Source organism: Nannobrachium achirus, assembly GCF_963921795.1.
Source record: "Nannobrachium achirus genome assembly, chromosome: 6".
In the NCBI taxonomy this organism is placed as follows: Eukaryota; Metazoa; Chordata; class Actinopteri; order Myctophiformes; family Myctophidae; genus Nannobrachium; species Nannobrachium achirus.
In genome coordinates this window covers 53090396-53115293 of record NC_137815.1, presented here as the reverse complement: position 1 = coordinate 53115293, position 24898 = coordinate 53090396, and the positions used below count along the sequence as shown (strand labels likewise).

At 42.8% G+C, this 24898-nt stretch overlaps 2 protein-coding genes across 2 annotated transcripts in view; one reads left to right on the top strand and one right to left on the bottom strand.

Annotated features, from left to right (window-relative positions):
* Positions 1-213: 213 nt before the first annotated feature.
* rnf207a (ring finger protein 207a) overlaps positions 214-24898 on the top strand; it is a gene marked incomplete at both ends in the record, with an annotated part of 37532 nt that continues 12847 nt past the window's right edge. Inside the window, 10 exons of the mRNA XM_080728290.1 lie at positions 214-407; positions 9907-10039; positions 10579-10723; positions 11164-11245; positions 12068-12143; positions 12545-12670; positions 13261-13307; positions 20805-20877; positions 21770-21838; positions 22058-22126. Coding sequence (XP_080584416.1) covers positions 214-407; positions 9907-10039; positions 10579-10723; positions 11164-11245; positions 12068-12143; positions 12545-12670; positions 13261-13307; positions 20805-20877; positions 21770-21838; positions 22058-22126 — 1014 coding nt within the window. The remainder of the gene's footprint in view (positions 408-9906; positions 10040-10578; positions 10724-11163; positions 11246-12067; positions 12144-12544; positions 12671-13260; positions 13308-20804; positions 20878-21769; positions 21839-22057; positions 22127-24898) is intronic.
* LOC308286523 (zinc finger protein ZPR1-like) lies at positions 7010-8795 on the bottom strand. The gene has a single exon (XM_080727564.1). The coding sequence runs from the start codon at positions 8684-8686 to the stop codon at positions 7361-7363; it is 1326 nt and encodes a 441-aa protein (XP_080583690.1). The 5' UTR covers positions 8687-8795; the 3' UTR covers positions 7010-7360.

Genomic DNA, 24898 nt, shown 5'->3' with positions numbered 1-24898 from the left:
AAGCTACTGTAGTTAACTTGGGAACCTACTTTACTTGTTTGTTTCATCTACAGACTTGATCAAAGTTAGTAGCCTACTTATGATTATTCAGTTTCAGAGTTGAAGACAAACTTTTAACAGTGAAGGTTAGGTGATAATGCACTTGGACAACAAATAATATTCTGTGACTATTGACACTACTATACTATTTGACACCCTGCCTCTCCATTGCAGATGGCAAAGGGAGCATTCGCCAATGTGAATAACCTGTGTGATGTGGATTGTGCAAATGATCATCCCCTGGTCTGTCACCTATGCCATGAACAGTGCCAGCACCCATGTCTCTTGGACTGTTGCTACCACATCTTCTGTGCCCACTGCCTCCAGAGCTGCACCAATGATAGCCGTCTCAGCTGCCCCCTCTGTGGGTAAGCAAGAGCACTGAGACTCTAGGTTGATCAACATGTAGGCATGTGTTTCTGTTTGTGAACTTATATGAACCACTTTTATTCATCACCTTTTGAAAACCTGGTTAACATTCCTCTCAAGCCACCTGCTAAATCTAGAGAGGTTCAGTTGGCCTTTCAATGGTTAAACACTTGCTTGGTATACAGAAACTGAATAATAAAGTTAACGGAAAATCAACTACATATATAAATCTTATTTTAGCCCTGTACATTATAAAAAAAAAGAAATAGGCTACAGCTTAACCACTTGAACTTTAGGCTTATTGTTTAGCATGTGAACGGTCACAGCTTGCCCGTATCTCTGTCTATAACGCCTGACACTGTGGTTCCCCTGACACATCACTGTAACATCACAGCCGACATCACTGAGTGTCAGGGGAACCACTCTAACAGAATGGGTTTGCTGCTCTGACATCACACTCTGACTTCACTGTGATGTCAGGGGAACCACACTAACATAATCCCTTTTATGCCCATACATGGAGATCCCTGATGTCATCAATATTAAGCCCACATCTAATATGACTTCATATGGGAATGCCCATATATGGAGGCCACATCGGCCACATACCACACAAACAGAATCCATATATGGCTAGTTCTACAGACAGGGATCTCCATGTATGGGCATTAAAGGGATTGTATGTATGATGTCAGATGTCATAGACGTCATAGGACTTTTACATAACGAATAACTGAGTAAGCATGTTTGGGCTCTCACAGCATATCTCCTAACCTGACTCCGTCAGATGGTGGCAGTAGTGCGTACCGCCCTACTTTACCATCTGAACCTGCTCAGGGAGAGTTGATGTCACTCGTAAAGTCCCGGGCCGGACCAATCAGCGGCAGCTACAGGCGGGCTCTGAGCGGCTCTGAGCCAATAGAGTCTGACTGCAGACCACGTGGAAACCCAGGAGGCGGATTCTGTTAATGCAGACAGGCCAATATGAGTGGTTGGAGTTGGCACTCCCAGACTGTGATAGACAGACGGCCCCATCCAATCACCTGCTAAAGAACTTGAAAAAATGGCCCGCCCCTTACATCGGGTCTGCCCGAGCAAGCCCAGATGGTAAAAGTAGTGCGGTATATGCAGTATACGCACTACTGCCACCATCTGGCGGAGTCAGGTTACATATCTCCATAAACAGTACATGGATCTCCATATATGGGTACCAGGGGTCTCCATATATGGGTAACTGGTCCGATATCCAGTACATTACTGGCCAGATGGCCAAGACATGGCGTGAGGTCGCGTGGCGCCCTGCAGCGTCTTACTAGTATAGTATACTGTATTATTGACTGGGGTCTCCCAGGTGTCTGTATTTGGCCTCCTCATTTTTCCCTCTACACAAAACATCTTCGCTGACAATAGGCAATCAAAATAGCCAGTACAAGCATTACAGTTACAGTACAAGCTTGGCTATTTTCGCTGAATGTTTGCATATTTTCACCAAATATTTGCCTATGACATGCCCAGAATAGGGCCACTAGGCATAATGTGGTTAAATATGATTAAACATCATTACACACAAAGAGAAGATAGTGTTACAGTCTGTTTTCTTTAGGGTTTGTGGCAAGCTAAATGTGTAACACACAAGCCCTGTTTAGATTGGTTCTGCTGTAAGGGATTCATCCTGCATAACCTGATTAGTAGACTAGGGTTCATGCAAGAGATTTGAGGACAATGTCATTGTTTTTTCAGAGAGCATGCTCTCTCTGTCTGGAAGAGCCTCTTAACCTCACAGAAACTATGCCTAAAGTAAACCTAACCTTAAAACCACGCTCACCTGGGCAAATCACCTGGAAAAGAGGTTCTTGCCTCTATCTGGGCTTTGAGGTCAACATTGACTGATCCTAATTCACCCTTTGTCAAGTCCCGCCCATTGTCCTGCCCCTCTCCACACCCATTGGTTGCTGTGTCTTGGAGGGACATTCAGTGGGACATTCCATCCACTGCCATGTTAATTCAGTTGCTTCATATTGTTATTCTGTGTGCTCAATTCTAATTTCAAACTTTGTTTCAGTCAATTGGAGCTGCTCAATGGCAGCATAGTGAATCAGCATGCTTTTAAATGTTTTTTATTTCTCAAAAAATAGGTTTTAGCTAATTCAACATAAAAAGGCGGAACCAGGGCGGGACAAGGCAGATAGAGCCTGCTGGTTGGTCAGTCAGGGACCAACCAGGAGCCTAACAAAGGGTGAATTAGGCTGTCCAGGTTCGGTGTATTCACGATATTCCTGGCCCCGCCTCCGGCTTCCTGTTCATATCCTGAAAGAAAATAAAAAACATCATTTGGTTTCCTGTGTCCTTGCATTAAAGTGTCAGTAGAGGCGCTCTGGGCTCTTGGCTCTGAATGAACCGGTGTTGCCATGTCTGCTTATAATAAGCAATTGGTGTCATTGTTTATTGGGCTTACTTTCTAATATTTTTTAAACCAGTGGTTCCCAAATCTTTTCATATCAAGGACCCCAGATTAACAGATTTGTCCACAGTCGCAGACCCCCATCTGAAAATATGTGGTGCCAGGGACCGCCACACAGATTTGTGTTGTTAAAATGTTTCAAAAATATTCAAATTATTTTCGTTTTTTCTTTCCTCTATATTTTTTAAATAGCAAATATACAAGCTCACAATGTGTCACAATGTGACACATTGTGAGCTTGCTGATCTGCTATTTTCAAATGTAAATGTAAAGTAGTAAAACTGAACCTAGTTAATTCTATTGGGCTTATTATTCATAGACCTGGCCGCTTGTCTCTGGCAATATCTGGCAACAGACAATTCCCTGTCACTTCCTTGGGATCTCTTGTTCTTCGACTTGGGAGGAAGTGAAAAGATGTTTAAAAATGCTCCAGCGCCCTCTGTAAAAGGAAAATGGCAGCCTCCATAGAATGGCCAGGAATATCGTGAATAGGGTAGGGTGAGCCAGAGTGGTGAGGGCTGTGTGATATGACTTCAAATCAATACCACGATTATTTCAAATGTTGCCAATGAATGAACTTTTTATAGAAGATCTACAAGACCACATCGCGTTGCAATGCGACACGTTATGAGCTATTTCTGCAATTCTTGATGACACCATTGGACAATAAAGTGTAAACAAATATAGGACTATGTGGCTAATCAGCATACGACTACAGACTAGTCGATTGCAAAATCAACAAATTGATTAATTGATATACCGTATAAGAAAGAAAAAAGGTATAATATAGGTATTATAAACCCTGCTTCTTGAGCAGATTTCAGTCGATTATTGGGTCTAAATATCTGTTTTGATATATTTTCAGCCAAAGAGTGGCTGAAACAGCTGCAGGGTCAGCCCAGGCACTGATTTAACCCCAAGGTGAACACTCAGCGTGGCCGGCGAGCTCCGTTAAGGCCACCATGCAGTCGCAGAGCAAACAAAGCACACAGTGGTATCTTGGCACTGGTGCCCGCAGCTTAGACACAATCTAAAGCAGTTGCACAGAGGCTATCAATTTCAACCCCCTGTTGAAGAATGACTCATGACGGGCGGATATAGCCACCTAAAAAGGGCAGCAGACACTTTTCTTGATCAAAGAGCAGAGGGATACAAATAATTGAATCACTTCTGTATGGTGATAGTAAATATAATCCATGGTTCAATCTTTTGCAGTGGCGCTAATAGGACTTTTATAGAACTATTATTTATTTATTTTATATCACGGAATAAAATGGTGCTTTATTCCATGCTGTTGTTTATTTATGCAAACTGTGAGTCTGTGACTGGACATGTTTCTTAGGCACCAGCTTCGACTGCTCAGGTGTCTTAGGTAGGCTACACATTAATTCTGGCATCCATTTCTGTGTATATAGTAAAAATGTAAGATCTACAAGCTAACAATGTGACCCATTATGAGATTGTATATCAGCTATGTTTCACTGCTCGTCTTTTGACTAAGTATATTGGGCTTAAGTGGTTAAATGTGATAGCATCTCTCTGAGAAGGTTAAGCAGTGCTATCCCTGAATGAGCAGCACCAGGGTTTTGATTCTCTTATTGCCTGAGGCTAAATCTGTCTCTTTTATTGTACTGTTAAAAGAGTATTAGATAACCTGGATCGCTGGAGATGCATGAGGCCTCTCTGGCCTTTGTAGTACAGCTGCTGTGGGTTTGTGTTTGCACGAAGACCAATTGTCCTCAATCTACACACCACAAATAACTCACTGAAACGCAAAGGGATACAAGACTATTATTGAGAATGAACGATGACAATAGATGCTAAACTTACATTTACATCCAATTTACTCTTACCCAGTAGGCCTACTGGATGCTCACTCGCACTGAGGTATCACTTCACTGGTTGGCCCAATAGCTGCTAAATATGTAGTTATTTATAGTAGTAGCATTAGTACATCGTAAAATCTGACATGTTAAGTTTAACTGAATCAATTAAATTAACACTCCAGCTATGTAGACACTACAATGCTTTTATAGTTAAATGTAGCATTTTTTAACAGTTATAACATTATATAAAACAAAACTACAAAGCACATAAATGGTTTGTTCTTTTTACCAATATTGGTACTTCGTATACAACTAGTATTTTCCCTGGCAGCAGCCTATCACCAACTGCTCCCTCAAGATCCATGCAATCTGGAATTCACTGCTGTGCAATGAGTTGCGCCAAGTCTACTGCTACAATAACTAGAAAACTACCACAATAAAAGTGTGAGGGAGAAGAAAATGTATTATTCCCACTGAATCAAGATGAAGCATAACACTATTGAGAAATATAAGTAACGTTGCCAACTGCAATTTAGTGGCATCACCTTGGAAACTACTGGAAATTGTTGAATCAAAATAATAACTTATTCTTGTGGCATTCAAATACTTTCTTTTACAGACCAAAGGACATTCATACATTGTTGTAATCAGATTTAGTGGGACAATCTATTGCTTTTCTAGAACATTTGCTACTTTGTTTTCAATTGAAAATGCCACAGCTATAAATAGATTCAGTATAAATATGTTATCTAATGCTCAGTCTAAATTGTGGTAATTGTAAGAGATAGTTTCATCCTGCTTTAAGGCCATGAGGGTAAAAAGAAAGATACATTGAGTTGTTGTGGCGTGATAAACAATTCTGTGGAGCACTGGTTGGGTTGAGCACTCAAAGTGGCGCTCCAGCAAAATGAGTTGATATAGCGACAATCATTTTAACCACTTTAACCTATTTATACGTTGATGCGAGCGCTGCTATTTATGAATTCATTTCATTAAGCATCCTGCGAAGCTTGGCCAAAGTGACCCTGGGTGTACATACGGACAAAGCCATTTGTTGGAGCTTAGATCCTTCCAGGAGCACCGCAAAAAAATAACAGATATAAAAAGCTCAGTGCGTGCCACGCTGTGAGTTTGTGATCTTATTTTTTGTTTTTGTTTGTGCAAATCTTGAATATATATTTTTTATTTTAAAGCGAACACTTTTTAACTCAAATCTTTACTTCTGGACTGGAGGCCCCTGGCACAACATGTTTTTGGGGGGTGATGGGAGGGGGGTCCGCAGCCATACATATCAGGTCCTTCTCTATTAACATTTTGAGAACCACTATGGCAAAAAGAACATTCATTTTAATATGTCCAATATCAGATTTTTCATACCTTGTTGAAATGCACTTTAAAAAAATAAAAACCACCACCAAATATCATTGTGGGAACTTTAGCTTTATGGAACAAAATGCTCTAGTGATATGGCGCCATCTTGTGGAATGTCATAAGAACATGATTTGTGAGTTGTATGCAGTGCTAGCCCTAGAATGTCTGATCTTACATAAAACACTTTGTGTAAATTACAGAATACACAGCCATAGAGCAGTCCTATTGCGCGTCGTTTAGCAGATAATCTAAATAATGCCAACTTGTGTACTCACCCATTCATAAATTCCTCAGACTTGGAGACAGATATTGTCCTCTAGTTTCATATCCCTTTGAAGGTTCTGGCAGAAAACATGTGTTTAGTCAAATATCTCCTCTTTTCCATGAGATTCACACAGACAACATTCTCTGTCTTGACGGGGCCAGACCTGAAATGACTGCTGGACTGAACATATGAAAACTTCCTTTGAGAACACGTGTGTGTTTGGGAAGCACAAACGTATTGAATACACAATCGACAGGTGCTTTGCTATTGGCGAGGGGTAAAAAACCACCTGCCAATTGTGTGCCCCATACCTTAATTACGTTTGTGCTTCCCAATGGAAGATTTGATATATTCACAGTCCAGCACTAATTCCGGGCCCCTTGCCCCCGACTGAACGTCGTCCATGTGAATCTCATGAAAAAGTGGATATTTAACTAAACACACGTTTTCTGCCAGAACTTTCAAAGGGATATGAAACTAGAGGATAATATCTGTCTCCAAGGCTGAGGAATTAATTATTGGGTGAGTACACAAGTAGCACGCACTACTTTAATGCCACGCAATATAATAGGACCGCACGCAATAGGACCGATCTATGGCTGACATTGGCTGTGTATTCTGTAATATACACAAAGTGTTATACGTAAGATCACAGACATTCTAGGGCTAATGCAGTGCTAGAATACATCTACAGCCTGCAGTGTTTGTGTTGTGATACATCATTAAAGTCAACAATGTCCAGTGTATTACACATGGTTCTTTATTCTTAGTTATTCCATTTTATTAACATTTCAACTTAAAAAATATTTCAGTGGTTAGCACTTAGTAGTAGGTCCCTCCCTATATACCAAATTGTTGACCACATAAGTGCTTAACTAAAATTCCCCCAAATCCTCAAAATGAAACATAATTAGGCCTACACAAGGTTCACAGCCAAGTGCCTATAATAATTTGCTTGATCCAACTTAAAGCTTCAGACAAAACGTTTTTTGGGGTACACAATCATTGTGTACTGTACCACATTGGCATTCACTGTTCATAACCCTCCGTTTTCATATCATTCAATCCCAGATCTTCGTTCTGCTCAAAGGTGCGGGTGTATTTCTCGATCTTCATCTCAGGGTCCGGGTCTGGGGCGTAGACGTTCTGGATGTAACTGTTACCGGTTGGGTCGTCGAGAACCAAGTGGATGTCCATTTCTCCGGCAATGATCTTGTCAATTTTCCCCCCGAAGAGCTTCAGCTTGTCCTGTGTGGTCCCGGAGCCGCTGTCACCACAGATGAACGGGTTCTTGGAAACGATCAGATTCTTGATGTCAGTGAGCAGCCCTTCCAGGGTGGTGAATTTGCCCCCCAGAGCTGCCATGCCCAGCTCGAACTCCAGCTCAGGGATGAGCACACTACACGTCTCGGACTTCAGCAGGTCTCTGGACATGTCTGAGGGGTCGGTGAGGTGCAGGGTGATCCGTGTGCCCAGGTCCTCCGTGGCTCCGCCGGACTTCACCTCGTTGGTCCTGTGTCCGCATTCGTCACAGTTGGTGGCCATGATGATGACCTCCTTGAAGTGTGGGATCTGCACCAGCTTCATGTTGGTGGAGGCGGGCGCGTTGCATTCTGGGCAGTTTGTGTTGAACTTCAGAACCTCGTTGCGCATGCTGTCCAGGTCGTTGCCAGCAGGCTCCTCTTCCAGCTCGTCTCCAGCTTGGATGCCCAGCTGCTCGTCCTGCTGGGGGGTCCGCTTGAACCTGGTGACGGTGAGAGCTTCATCCTTCTGGGGGGCCACAGGGTTCTCCACAAAGCTGTTCCCAGACGGATCCTCAATGATCAACGTGAACTCGTCCTGCACCTCTTTCAACTTTTTCAATTTCTCGATGAACTCGTCTATTTTCTGGGCGACTTCGGGGTCCGTGGCCCTCCGTGCGGGCTGGTCCTGCTCCAGGCCGACCACCGCTCGGTCCAGGAGGCCCTCGATGGTCGACAGGGAGCCTTTCTGCGTGAACGCAGGGATTTCAAAGTCAACATCGGGTATTCTGGTGGTGGCACTGTCTGCTCTGACCACCTCTCGGTTCAAATCCTGCTTGGACTGCACTTTAAGGGTGTAGCAAATACCTTGGTCCTGAATCCGCCCCGCAGACTGGATCTCCGTGTTGGACCAGTTGCAGTTGGGACAGCTGAAGGAGCTGATGATGACCTCTTTGAAGAAGGGGATCCTGGTGATCAGCAGCCGGGTGACACCGTTCTGGTAACAGTTCATACACAGACTCTCTATCTCGGTCGGCTGAGAGTCCTCGTCGTCCGCGCTGATATCCTGGATTACATTCCTGCCCCGCACGTTATCCTCGCTTATCATCGACATTATTAACTCTCGCCTCAAAACGAGGCCTTTAAACAGCTCTAACTGTGGTTGTTTTCCTTCGGAGATAGATATGTATCTAGAACGTTCTAGTAGCAGACGCTCGCCTTCTATGCAACGTGTTTACTGACAGCTTCCGGATATCCCTCACAGTCTTGATATAACTTTTCGGCAACGGAACGCTTCTTGACACAAGGCTGCCTCTACAGGAGAGGAGGGTTACTGCAATCACTCCTAAATGTATTTTATTGCTTTAAAATAGCTGGAGACTGAATATGGTATGCTGAATACCATATCCGATCTTATATTATTATATTTATATATATATCTATATCTATAAATCCCAGGGATCTCTGTATGTATGTCTCACTCCTGCCCAAATATGGACATGACTGATGTCATAGTTTTGAAGAATCTGATGACATATAGATGATGAAGGACACACATTTTCTGATAAAGGAAGTTTTTTTCCCCAAATATATGTTCCACAGGGCTCCAGACAGAGTACAGTGATAATGGGTGCTGCTCTACCTTTTATTACTTAAGAACTGTGCAAAACGATATGCCTATATTATTTTGTGAACTCACATGCTGAACAATGATGAGTTGCATGCATGATGCAGGGCCAGGGTAACAAAGCTCTGTCCTGACTTTTTTAGACTAGTTTTTGAGCAGTGCTAACGTAACTGCTCCTACGTCTGGCTTTGTGTGTATATATTATTATGTATGTAATTTATGTATGAGCAGTTGAGCACGGATGTCCATGTATGGAGATAACTGACGTCATGGACAGAACAGCCCATACAAGGAGATATGCACGTGTTTAAGATTAGTTTGAGGGCTTTTCTGCCTTGATTTGATTGTACAGTAGACAGGAAACAGGGAGTGACATGCAGTAAATACACTGCCAGGCTTGGGAATTGAACCCTGGCCAATCGAACCATGGCTACGAAAGAATAATTTCAGACAAGTACTATAGTCTGGTAACTCTGGTTACAACCAAACTAAAAAGCAACAACCACCAAAAAATGTGACTCCTTACCTTCAAAACCTCCATAAAATAACACCGGCAATTTGCAATTCGTCCTACTAGACAAGTCCTCTAAGCTACAGTGACAACCAGAAAATATCTTTATAATATCATTGTATAATTGTACTATTGTAGAGAGGTACTTTGCAAACTCTTAGTATTAAATCAATCTGAATGTGTCTCTATGTTACAGTTACCCATCTGTAGAAAAAGGAACAAATACTCCTCCACCAGAAGACTGTCTGTTTAAATTCCTGGTGGACAACCATAATGATTCTGAGAAGCCTGTCCAGTGTGCTAACTGTGACCCGGAAAGCAACAAAAAGGTACCATGAAGTACTCTTTTATAGCTTGAGCTTTTGTAGATGTTGAAGTTTCTACATGTGAGTTCCAATCCCCACCTTCTCCACCACTCTCTCTTCACCTGCCTTTCTCAGTCTCATTCTCTATTTGTCATGATGTTCAAATAGCGCCCATTGTCTGTTGGTGAGCATTCTGCAAAATTAGCAGATCCACAAGTTTATAACACGTTTTGAGCTAGTGGTTCGGCTATTGTCTGCAAAGCTATTCAGTGTAGAATATATAACATAAATTAAACCATATATTAGGTATAAACTAAGTAAATGGTTTAAGTTGTTAAAATAACAAACTGGAAATTATACTAATACATCTCTGTCAATATTTGTGTGTGTGTGTGTGTGTGTGTGTGTGTGTGTGTGTGTGTGTGTGTGTGTGTGTGTGTGTGTGTGTGTGTGTGTGTGTGTGTGTGTGTGTGTGTGTGTGTGTGCGTCTGTCTGTCTGTCTGTCTGTCTGTCTGTCTGTCTGTCTGTCTGTCTGTCTGTCTGCCCCAACCACCCGGTGACAGGAAACAGTTGTGATGTACTACTGCAATACTTGTAGCCAGCCACTCTGTGAAGCCTGCAGAGAATCAACTCACATGGCCAGAATATTTTCCCTCCATGACATCGTACCTCTGGCCAAACGCACCAAAGCAAGACACATGCAGTGCTGTGAGTGCCACACGCTATATAAACCACTTAAACCATACTTTCAGAGAAAATAGTTGAATGTTCAGAGAAAATGGCAGATCTACATCTACGAACTCATGTGTCACAATGTGACACGGGAGATTGTTGTTAGCTTGTAGATTGGTGAGGTAGATGTTGTTAGCTTGTAGATTGGGTATTCTTGACTAAGGGATTTGGTGTAGAGAGAAAAGGCATGGGACCAAGTATAGAACCCTGGGGGACCATCAGCAAATTATAGGGGTTAAATGATTAATTACAAAGTCACAAATGCATTTTCTTTATGTTGTATAATAATTTTTCTATGTGTTTTCACTGTAAACATGTACTTTGTCTTTTTCATGCCACCAGAAACACAAGTTATCCACATAAGCTACACAGGACAGCCATGATTTGAATTGAATGGAACTGTGTTTTCTCTACAGTTCTCCACCAGGAGCCATACATTCTTTTCTCAACAGAAAATAAGTCAATGCTTTGCATTAAGTGCTTCAGAGACATGGAAGCGTGAGTAAATTGTAATTGAGTACATTTATTTTCTATAGCACTTAGCACTTTGAGAATCTTTGATTGGAAAGTACATTATACATAAAATGTATTAATATTATTATTATTATTATTATTACTAGAAGCTCGGCCGCCCGAGCGTCTAGTCGGCGCCCTGGCCAACTCGGGAACAATGTAAATAGGGGATGAATGCCCCGCCCTTTAATGCAAACCCCATTATACCTGTTGTCATAGGATCTGTTTTGACCATCTGTTCCATCCATTTATGCCTACGTCCATTTTATGTCCATATATGGAGATCTCTGTAGGACCCGTTTTGACCATCTGTTTGCCTGTGTCCATTTATGCCCATATATTATGGAGTTATCTGTCTGTCTGCGTCCATTTTATGCCCTCTGCTGCGGCGGGGAACGCGCATGCCGAATTTAAAATAGGGAATGAATGCCCCACCCTTTAACACCAGTCCTCCATGACCTCCACTGGCTCCCTGTCAAACAACGGATCCACTTCAAAATACTCCTCACCACCTACAAAACACAGCACAACCTGGCCCCCCCTTACCTCACCGACCTCCTCTAGCCATATGTCCCGACTCGCTCACTCAGGTCCAGTGAGGCTGGCCTCCTCCTGGTCCCCAAGCGCCGAACCGCGGCGGGGAACGCGCGTGCCGAATCTGAAGCCGGTGGGACGAACGGTTCTCGAGATACGCGGATTACAGACAGACAGACAGACACACACGCAGACAGACAGAGACTTCTCGCATTTATAGATAGATTACCCTTATTATATTATATTCTGTCGCATTATTTTTGTTTATCACAGGGAGAGCCGGAAACACTGCATTGATATTGAAACAGCTTACATGCAAGGCTGTGAGATATTGGACCAGACCGTATTGGTGAGCCAGTCATGACATTTTAAATTAAAATGATGCCACAACAAATTGAGTTGAGTTACTGTGATTTCATGCAGTATGTGATTTGAAGGTTTCAATTCAAATGTAGAGCAGAACTGGTGTGGGACTCTCTGGCCAAATCTACTTGTTCATTCCAAGCCATATTGATACACATCTTGAATCTTTTAACTTGAGAAAACTATTTATATTGTACAAAATAAATGTCAAATGAATTTATTTTTGGCCACATTCCACTGCCACTGTTTACTTTATTTTCTCACTTCCATAAAGTGCTGTTAATTTCCTTTTTTTGTTAGCAATGGACCTACTACAGTATGCCTATAATGTATTTTAAAGTAATGTCTTTCTCTGATTAATGTCTCATGAGTTTCCTTCCTCGACAGGCAGTGATGGAGCTTCAAACTTCAGCTCGAGAGGCTATTGTCTTGCTCAAGGCTGATATAAGAGAGATGTGCCTGAATATGGAGGAAGAGGAGAATGCAATCTGTACTCTATTCAACAGCTTGCAGGTGAGGCATCACCTTTTGTATCAAAGCTGTGATGTGCACAAAATTACATAACTAGGTTGGAGAGGCTTATTGTCAGTATCAGCTGAGAAATGCAGAAGTCTATGTAAGTATATAAAAAAAAGTTATTCATTGCAGAAAGGTATACACAACTATTAAATACCTTTCTGTGATTGGCAAAACATTATCAGACTCATTGTATTGTCCTATTTTGCCAACTCTTCCCATCAGGTACTTGCAAAGACAATAAAATCTCACATTTGCTTAATGCCAGACAGTATTATTCAGGTCTCATAGTAGCATTCCTCACTGCTATTATTGTGTGATAACCTCGTCTTCACCACTAGGTGTCTCTGTTGCTCTTATTTAGAAATGAGCAGCAGTACAGTACATCTTGTATATAATGAACAAGCCACATGAGGGCACCAACCCCATATACTGTGAAATATGAGAACATGACCACATGCTTCTTCTTTAAGAAATACAAAAACAAAACAATGTTCATCTTCATTAGAAGTTATTGTGCTCAAGGCCATTTTCACTGCAGGGTAATGAATGAAATACATTGTTTCTATGCTCTTATTAACTGGCAGAAGAAACTAGCTGAGAGAAAGGAGATTCTACTGAAAACAGCAAAGAGGTAATTTATATATCTATTTATCTATATCATTTGTATATACCGGTATTTATATTATATATATATATATATATATATATATATATATATATATATATATATGATCTATGAAAATGCTCTTTTGATATCCAGATGCCAGGGTCAAAATATTTATCAAATGGGATGCTATTATTCTGCTGTTACAGGTCTTTCGTGGTGGGGTTCTTCTTCCATTGTGCTACATTTTGCATTATGCTTCAAGGTGATGAATAGAACCCTAGTTGGTTGAGAATAATCTCTCCTCTCACCACATACATTTGTGGGGGGAGAATTTAATTCTGCCCCAAGATGAAAGAGGTGGTTATACACTATTAAGCTTGACTGGCAGGGCAGCACAACAGGGAAGACAAACATTATAGTACTAGCACTTCTTCATGACTGCAGTTGCAGCTTATGGTCATCTCAAATTAATGTAGCCAACGTATATACTTTGTTAAGTTCAAGACGAGCAGCCATTGGCCTCAAAACAAGAGGCCCCAGTCCTGCGCTGTAGATGATAAAACAAGGTCTAAGGTGCACTCTGTTGAGGTGCCAACATGCACCTGCTGCACAAGTAGGCCACAGGTAGGCCACATACATGGCCTACTTGTGCGCCAGCAAAGCGCGCCACGAGGTGCGCTCACCACTGGCGATGCCAGTGACATCACAACAACTGGCATCACCAGGAATGCTGGTCCCCGAATTTTTCCCAGACATAAGAATATTCAAATATTGTGTCATTAGTAACCCTTTGAAATAATCAATCATATATTTTTGAAATTTTCATGAAAAAGTGGGTGAAAAGGTGTGTTTTATGACCGGTCACAATTGTGACCGGTGGGATAATGTGTTGTATCAACCTTTTAAAGAGTATATAGTAAATATAGTTATCCCAGAAAGTGAAAATCTTACACCAAAGGCCATAACTACCTACCTACCACCATACTGCATCCCTCATTAAACTACCTACCAGTAAGACACCTAAGGGTTAAAAGCGACCTCGCCCTAAAGGGCGAGGTCGCACCATATCTTGGTCATCTGGCCAGTGATATATATCGGACCAGTTACCCATATATAGAGACCCCTGGTACCCATAGATATTCACAGATATGGGCTTAATATTGATGACATCTCAATATTGATGATGTCATCAATATTGATGACATCACAAATAAAAGTGACAGACGAACAGACACGGACATGATGTGCCGTTTCTCATAATAAACTGCGGTTTCAACCATCCACCATCTAACTATCTACATACCATGATAGTGCATATTTCCTTTAAAGACCTACAGTATCTACCACCATACTGGGTCCCTTATCTAACTACCTACAGTACCTACCACCATACTGCAGCCCTCATACAACTACCTACCTACCACCATACAGCATCCCTTCATCTAACCACCTACATGCATATGCCAATCACCATATTGCATCCCTCATCTAACTATACCACACCATACTGCATCGCTCATCTAACTACCCTCTTACCACCATATTGCATCCATCATCTAACTACCTACATACCTACCACCATAATGAATCCCTCATCTACCTACTGTACATACCTACCTACCACCAAAATGCATCCATCATCTAACTACATACCTACCACCTTACAGCACCTACCTACCTACCTAACATACTGCATCCATCATCACTACCTACTACCACCTTACTGCATCCATCATCTAACTATGTACCTCCTTACTGCATCCATAATCTAACTACCGGTATCTACCTACCAACACCACAGCAGTATGGTCTACCTACCTACCTACTACCATCATCCCTCATCTAACTATCTACAGTACCTTCCCACCATATTGCATCCCTCATCTACTACCTACCTACCTACCTACCACCATACTGTGTCCTTCATCTACTAACTACCAACCACAATACCGCATCCATCATCTATCTAACTACCTACAATACTTACCATCCACCATACTGCATCCCTCATCTTACTACTTACCTACCACCATCTTTGTGGCTGGTTCTACAGACAAGGCTCTCCATATATGGGCACAAAAGGGATTGTATGTATGATGTCAAATGTCATAGACGTCATAGGACTTTCACATAACAAATAACTGAGTATAAGCATGTTTGGGGTCTCACAGCATATACAGTACAAGGATCTCCATATATGGGTACCAGGGGTCTCCATGGGTAACTGGTCCAATATACGTACATAACTGGTCAGATGGCCAAGACATGGCGTGACCTCACCCTTCATGGCAAGGTCGCTTGTCGCCCTTAGGCGTTTTACTAGTAAGTCATCGTTCAACTCATCTACTTGCATAAATTCAGCACGTGCATTCAACAGCCTGGCTTGCCCCTAATAACCTGTTTGCCCCTAATAGTCCATGTCTGACACATCACTATCACAATCACTGAGGACAGCATCTTTCTCACTTTGAGACACTGCAATGTTGCATGCCTTGTCTGGGAGCTAATTGTCATCCAACAAACCAGTAAGACTCAATAATTGGGAGATAAGCGACCATCGGGGGGCGAGTTACGGCCTTTTTAGCGGGCTGCAGTGGCGGGGGTATGCACGACTGTCTCCGCTCTGCCAAGGCGAACGCGTGGGTACCGGCCGCAGCTCTCCCGTTCGCTCCTAGCCTGAGTTACGGCATTTTATGTGCGCCGCCGGCATTTTATGTGCTCTGCAGTGGCGGGGGTCCTCCACTAGCGCGACCACTTTTGCATCCGTTCTGGAGCACCAGGAGTCGGTGGTCCCCGGGAATTCCCCAGTTAAAGTAAAAGAAAACAGCAGAAAGAGAATAATTTGCTATGTGTATTAGTATGTGTATAGCTACAGTATTTGCTAATGTATTATCCCACCGGTCACTATTGTTGCCGTCGATGTTTGTTCATTTTATGACCACACTGAACACATTTGAGTAATTGCAAAGGCATACACCAATACTAGACATCTTAAAGAAGACGTGTACCAAAAATCATGGTCCTATCTTTTTGTTAAGATACTTTACTAACATTTTCTTTTGGGGCTTTGATGCTTCCATCCTCTCCTCTTGGTGCAGACAGGAAGTAAACAGCTCTGGTCATGTGACAATTTAAAGTTAACATGTGACACTGCACATATTTGATTGGGACCCTTTAACCTTTTCAATAATTGCTGGAAATGCATGAATGAATCATTCAATAACATTTTATTGCCTCATAAATGAAGAAAATAATTACGGTCACTATTGTGACCGGTGGGATTAAACGGGTTCGACGTTGCCAGAAATGCACTTGTGCACAAGGAGCAAGTTGGCACCTCGCAGTTCTAATTTCATGTTTTGTGTGGTACACTGTACACATTCAAAATCACATTGATAGATTTCATATCAGTGATTTTAGACTGGCGGTTTACAGTAGCTAGTTGTTTGTCAGCATTTAAAAGCCATGTCAACCTTTCAATACTTGGCTGCCTCTGTTTTCACAAGACCATGAAATTACAATAAATCCTATTTAGTTGTTTGCAAAAGTTATCAGTACTCTATATAGGGTAACCTGAACGCTCGCCAAGTAGTGAGACAAGTATTTATATCTGTTTATTTTCAGTAATCTTCTGCCAGCTGACAGTAACATTGTTTGTATCTGTGAGATACCTCTCTTAAGTTCAAGTTATTTATTGGCACATGTCCATGGTTGCCCACCTCTGATATACATAGTGAACATTACATACATATGTGCATATACTGTACACCATGTACATACATGTACATTGTGTACATACAGTATAATGCTGGGGGACAAATGACAGTCCATATCTATAAACTGTTAGTTGTCCTGTCACAATTTGTATTACTGTTTTCAGAAGTCTCATGGTCTGGGGATAGAAAAAAAAAAGATTAAACAGCGATGTGTTGTGAGCTTGTAGGTCTGCTATTTTAGCCAAATGGTTGGCCTATTTTAGCCAAATGTTCGCATGTTATGACATCTACCCAGAATAGGGATGCTAGGGTTCATGTGGTTAAAATGAAGGTTGTTATCCTGACACAACAATGTCAGGTCTCTCACTTCATCTCTGTAGTCCGTCATATCGTTCTCTGTAATCAGGCTCATGACGGCTCAAACTTTATGGTGTAGTTTGAGCTGTGCATTAGCCACACAGTTGTGAGTGAACAGGGAGTATAGGAGGGGGCTGAGTTACTGTACACATCCCTGGGGGGCACCCTGTGCTCAGAATCAGTGTGGAGGGGGTGTTGTGCCAATCCACACCACCTGGGGTCTGTCCGTCAGGAAGTCCAGGATCTATTGCACCGCCGGTGTTGAGTCCTAGGTCTCTGCAGCTTGGCGACAAGTTTGGAGGACACAACGGTGTTGAGTGCCGAACTGTAGTCAATGAACAGCTTCCTGAGTGGAAACCCTTTTGGAGCCCTTGTTTTTAAATGTGTGTCTCTATTGTGTGTGTCCCGGGTCCATTTTTACAATCTCAAAGTTAAAGGAGTAGTTCACCCCCAAAATGACTTTTTTTCTATTGATTACTCATGCCATGGAGACTAGAGTTCAATAATATTTTTAGTTTTTTGTCACATTCCTAAGACATAAATGTGATAACAATAAATTTACCCCCATTCATTTCGGATGGTGACCCGTTTCGAAACGGGTCACCATCCGGAATCATTGGGGGTAAATTTACTCAAATCAATTTTTTGTCTTAGGAATGTGACAAAAACCAAAAAATATTATTGAACTCTACTCTCCATGGCATGAGTAATCAATAGAAAAAATCACACCCGTGTGAAGTGGAGCTGTGTGTGTGTGTGTGTGTGTGTGTGTGTGTGTGTGTGTGTGTGTGTGTGTGTGTGTGTGTGGATCATGTGTACCGATTTTTGTGACATTTGAAGAAAATATGTAGGAAAAGGAGCAAAAAGTGTGTTTTGGAGAAAATTCAAGATGGCGGAAAATCTATCATGGCGCAAATGGGCGTGGCCTATATGGGGAGATGCGTCATGACCCAAGGAATCCAGGGAAAAAATATTTTTAATTTTCCGACCTACGGTTCAAGAGTTACAGGCCAAAACGTAAAGTGGGGTGTTATGGCGCCACCATGCGGCCAAATGACACAATTATTTTTTATTTAATCCTTGAAATCATTATGAACCTCCTCTCCAAGTCTTGAAACTCTAGCCCCTATGGTTTGCGAGAGACAAATAATTGAATGTGAGTTTTTGCGATTCCCATTATAAGTCAATGGGGAAAATTAATTCACTAATAAATTAATATCAATTAAACTATTGAACCTTTCTCTTAGCAAGTTACTAGCCCACGATTCCCGAGTAAGCCGGTCGATTTGACATATGGCGCGAGTGTGTGGTGGCAAAACTGTGGGACTAGTAGCGTGCCGAAGTTTAGGAAGTTCAGGCTACATACACACAGACACACACACACACAGACACACACACACACACAGACCCACACAGCCACGTATAGGGAGCCTGTGTTTCACACAGCTCCAAAAAGTCATTTTGGGGGTGAACTACTCCTTTAAACTCGTTCTCAGTGTTTTACAGTGTGTGTGTGTGTGTGTGTGTGTGTGTGTGTGTGTGTGTGTGTGTGTGCGCGCGCACGCGCGCATGCGTGCGTGAGTGAGTGGTGATATCTGGTTGCACTCTGGGATCTTTAATGAGATTCTTTTGTGCCCTCTGTCCTCCATCTCTCTCAACCCACTGCCTGGAAGTAGGCTGGGTTCCCGGAAGGGTGTTAAAGGCTATTTATATGTCAGAGTCTGTCTCTGTGTGTCCGGCCCTGCCTCTGTGACACTATGTTTGTTATAGGAGAAGACAGATAGATTGGGTGCTGGTCTGGATATATGTAGTAGTGTTTGAGATGTGCATTCACTGCCAGGTCCCCTGTGTACGTATGTCTGAGGTGATAGATAGTACAGGCGTCATGTTACATTATTGCGACCGTCAGGTCGCATTTACTACCAAAACCTCCACCAGGTGTCCGTGCGTCCGTCAGTCAGTCCGTCACACCTCACACGTCACACTTTTGCCCTGCTCATATCTCCACAACCGTGGCCCCCATCCATGCCACATTTTGCACACACACTCCTTCCCTGCCAAACTACAACCTCCAAGGACCCCCGAGCTTCAGGGACCCCCAGGTCCCTGGGGGACCCCCAGGTGTAAAAAATGACAAAATGTGCAAACATTACCAAATGACCACCCCAACGGGGCTGCTCACGGCGAAATCCTGGGGACCACCCACTACTGGTGCTCCAGAACGGATGCAAAAGTGGTGATGCCCCCAGTGGAGGACCCCCTCCACTGCAGCCTCCACTGCAGCTCACATAAAATGCCCTACCTCGGGCTACGAGCGTCCGGGAGAGCCGGGCCCGGTACCTATTCGTGCGCCAAGGCAACGCGGACACCCCACCCCTCATTTCTCACATGGCCCTCTTCTAGCGCCACCTTTTGGCGGATTTATACAACACATTTGTGGCCACTGCTCCTACAGTTTTGCCCCTCAAATCACGCAACTTGCTACACAATATGTCTACACTCATCCCATCACCATGAATCTGTCCCATATAGCGCCCCCTTCAGGCCAATTTTTAGAACACATTTTTGGCCACTGCTCCTACAGATGTTGCCGTAAAATCACGAAAATCACTACACAGTATGTCTACACTCATGTCATCAACATGGCTGCCACCACATTTTCTGGGGACACTGCTCCCTACTCATACCGCCTAACCAGTATGTCCACCCACCATTTCTCACCTGCCCCTCCTTCTGCTCCCCCATTCGCCCCATTCGCACATCACAACTGTCACTCTTGCTCTGCCACAGACAAAGGACTTGGTCAACACTTCCTCACAAAGGACTTCCCCCCCACTTCATGGAAGTGCCGCTTTGAATATGGCTGCCACCACATTTCCTCGGGACACTGCTCCCTACTCATACCCGCCTAACCAGTATGTCCACCCACCATTTCTCACCTGCTACCAAAACCTCCACCAGGTGTCCGTGCGTCAGTCAGTCAGTCAGTCCGTCCGTCACACCTCACACGTCACACTTTTGCCCTGCTCATATCTCCACAACCGTCGCCCCGATCCATGCCACATTTTGCACACACACTCCTTCCCTGCCAAACTACAACCGATCCATGCCACATTTTGCACACACACTCCTTCCCTGCCAAACTACAACCTCCAAGGACCCCCGAAGCTTCAGGGACCCCCAGGTCCCTGGGGGACCCCCAGCTGTAAAAAATGACAAAATGTGCAAACATTACCAAATGAGCACCACAACGGGGCTGCTCACGGGGAATTCCTGGGGACCACCCACTACTGGTGCTCCAGAACGGATGCAAAAGTGGTGATGCCCCCAGTGGAGGACCCCCTCCACTGCAGCTCACAGTTACAGCCCTCTTGTGTATACATGTGACCTGACGGTCGCTTATCTCCCGAATAGGGAGTCTTACTGGTTTCTGTGTTTATATTTGCAGTCAACACGAGGAGAAGGAGCAGGCACTCAAGGAACAGCTCTCCCACCTTGCTGCCCTCCTACCAACCCTCCAGGTAGTACACAGTCAAATTTAACTCGGAGGATGAGAAATGGACATGTAAGAGCCCATTTTCCCACTTCCATATACTGTAGTTAAACTTCGCCAGGCCAAGTAGCTTACTGTGGTCACAGATGGAAATATGCGTGGCTTATTTGGTTGTTACATAATAATCCAAGGAATCCAAGGGGCAAACTTTGGAAGCAAATTTGACAAATTTAAGTGAACACTCAGAATTACGGGGTTTCACTGTGTAGACACAATAACTTTCCTCTTCTACCCTGGATTTGAACCCATGTCTTCTGAACAAGTGTAGAGTCTGACATTTTTACCTTTGAGCTGATGAGCCTGCTTGGTCAGGGGATAAATTGAATCTTGACCTTCAGGTCAATTTTTGTGTTAGAACAGAAACAGGATCGTGTCAAACATGTCACACCTAGACAAAGGATCTAAATAGAATAGAGCAGGCAATAGAAAAGCAGGCAGACAAAATATAACCACCCCAATTGTATAACTTATATTGTATTAACATACTCTACCTACGATACAGACAAAATAACATTTTATTCATTAAAAAAAAGGTTGCATAGTGCAGCTTTAATAAGTAAATAAAAATCTAATTTAAAAAGCAATCATCAGTATATGTCATCATCATCATTGCTATCATCATCATTAGACTAGGCTATTTTGCACAGCTATGAATAAAGGTTTGCCTTTTAACTTGAGATTTTAACTTGCCATTTGGTGTGCCTTGGGCACAAAAAGTTTGAAAACCACTGCAGTATTGATTGAAGGAAAATGAAAATGCAATTTCTGCAGGGAGATCATTTTATTGATTACTGTCTGTCAGTCTCCCTCCTTCCAATACAGCCTGTTTAACATTTAACATTCTCTTTTGATGTTTGCAGGTTCACCTTGTCACCTGCTCTGCTTTCCTAAACTCAGCCAACAAGTTTGAATTTCTGGACATGGGCTATGTGAGTATGCTCAGAAGGAGAAAACTGTGATGATGTTGTCGTTATCGCTATTGTCATAATAGAGCCCCAGTCCTACTTAAATCGATAAACCTGTTTATTCTGGACAAGTTCCCTTGAGTCAGATAAAGTTATCAGCTAGACCGAATTGTACTCTGAATGGAGGCTCTTCATAATGTCTTGGGGTCACTGAATCATGCCAGGATAATCTTGCTTACACAGCAACTCATGGAGCGGCTGAAGGGAATTGTGAAACTCCCTCATCGACTGAGACCAGTGCAGAGCAGCAAAGTGAGTATGTGACGTGTGAGTGTAATCTGTTGCAGATTATGCACCAGTAAGACTCCCTAATCGGGAGATAAGCGACCGTTGGTCGCTTATCTCCACAAATATCACAGCCTCCACCTCTCACGTCATACGGGCAGCCATAGTTACACCTGGAATGTTGAATCTCCATATATGGAGATAACCTACCCATCACACAAAGTCTGACCTCACCAGCCCATACCTGGGCATGGACGACTTATATCTCCATATACGGAGATGGCCATATATGGAGATACGATGACATCACAGAGTCCACAGCTGATGATGTGGCGTGATGTCATACAATACACAAACAAGCCCTATATAAAGGGGCAATTCTCACCAGGGAAGAGAGCATTCCCCACTAGCTGAGTATCTTAAGATGGTTGGATGTGATGATAAGCCACAAATAGGCCAAAAGTTTGTTTTACCAATTATCAAGACATACGGGCAGTTGACAGTTTGCCATTGTTACTCATTGAAGTTGAATCTCCATCTGAATCCCTTTTATGCCCATATATGGAGATCCCTGCTCTGAGTATCTGACATCACTAATCCCTTTTATGATATGGAGATCCCTGCTCTGAGTATCTGACATCACTAATCCCTTTTATGCCCATATACAGTATGGAGATCCCTAACAGAATCCATTTTATGCCCATATATGGAGATACCTGCTCTGAGTATCTGACATCACTGTGATGTCACCTGTTTATGCCTAAATATGGAGATCCCTGCTCTGAGTATCTGACATCACTGCGATCTCACCTGTGATGTCACAGTGACACATCACCTCAGTATCTGTGATGTCACAGTGACACATCACCTCAGTATCAGGCGTTACACGTATACATTGAGCAGGGCAAAGGTGTGACGTGTGTGACGGACGGACGGACGGACGGACGGACGGACGGACGGACGGCCGGTGGAGGTTTTCATACCAGTAAGACTCCCTAATCGGGAGATAAGCGACCGTTGGTCGCTTATCTCCACAAATAGGCCAAAAGTTTGTTTTACCAATTATCAAGACATACGGGCAGTTGACAGTTTGCCATGGTTACTCATTGAAGTTGAATCTCCATATATGGAGACATAAGTTGCTCATACCATAGCAACCATGTTTTTTACAGGGCCTGGGATTGATGACATCAGAAATCTCCTATATGGGCATGAAAGGGATTTTGTTTCTGGAAATATGTCTGTGGGGTGCCACATTTGGAATAAAACACTTACATCACACATTTGGATATCCATACAGCCCATCTAGTTTGCCTGTGTCCATTTATGCCCATATATCTGATGACATTGGGACACTGATCTCCATATATGGGCATAAAACTTATGTTAATTAGTAAAGCCTGGGGATCTCCATATATGGGCATGAGGGGTACCCTAAAAGGGCATCATCTGGGAATAGCAAATATAGTTATCCTAGAAAGTGAAAATCTTACATGAAAGGCCATAACTACCTACCTACCACCATACTGCATTCCTCATTAAACTACCTACCAGTAAGATGCCTATAGGGAGAAAAGCAAAGGGCGAGGTTGCACCATTTCTTGGTCTTCTGGCCAGTGATGTATATCGGACCATTTAACCATATATGGAGACATCTGGTACCCAAAGATATTCACAGATATGGGCTTAATATTGATGACATAAGGGATCTCCATATATGGGCGTAAAAGGGATTTGGTTCCCCTGGCATCACAGGGATCTCCATATATGGGCATAAAATGGATTTGGTTACCCTGGCAACACAGGGATCTCCATATCTCCATATATGGGCATAAAAGGGATTTGGTTCCCCTGGCATCACAGGGATCTCCATATGGGCATAAAAGGGATTTGGTTCCCCTGACATTACAGTGATGTCAGTGGCTGGTTCTACAGAGGGGATCTCCATTTATGGGCATAAAAGGGAATGTATGTATGATGATGTCAGATATCATAGACGTCATAGGACTTTCACATAACGAATAACTGAGTAAGCATGTAAACCCGTAAAATCTATATTTGGGCATGGCTGATTTATGACCTCATCATGATGACACGAGCAAACACAGCTGAATTGTATAAATGATCAGTGCAGAAACCAACAGAAGTATTTGACCAAGACTCTTCGATTTAAACATCAACAAAGGTGTGACGTTTGTTGATGGTCACAAAGGTGTGACGGACGGACGGACGGACGGACGGACGGACGGACGGACGGACGGTGGAGGTTTTCATAGTAAACTGCTCCCTGACGGTCGCAACTAAACTGCGACCTTACGGTCGCAATTACTTATTGAACATTTTAATCAATAATCTAATACCAGTCATCCACTTGAATAGCTGTTTTAAATATGGTACAGTAATTAGAACCATATCATACAGTATTATCTCAATCCAAAATCAATGTGCCGTTAAAATAATATTCTGCTCCAGTCTGGAGCTAATCTTGCAAACTGCTGGACCGATGAGAATCAAACTTTGGTGCACGTTGTCATTAGGCCAAGGAAGACACTCAGCTTCATGGTGGCTCTATAACATTCTGCTTTATGTTTTGGCCTATATCTCTTGAACTATGGGTTGTAATATATTTTTATTGTTTCATCAAGAGGTGCATTCCTAATGTACATTCCAAATTTCCAAAGTACTTAGATTGGGGTTGTAAAGTCCTCCACAGATCCTAATTTTTCCCACATCAATTCAATCCACAAAATATGTATTAGCCTAGCTTTCAACAATATTTTATACTTTGTTGAAAGGCCC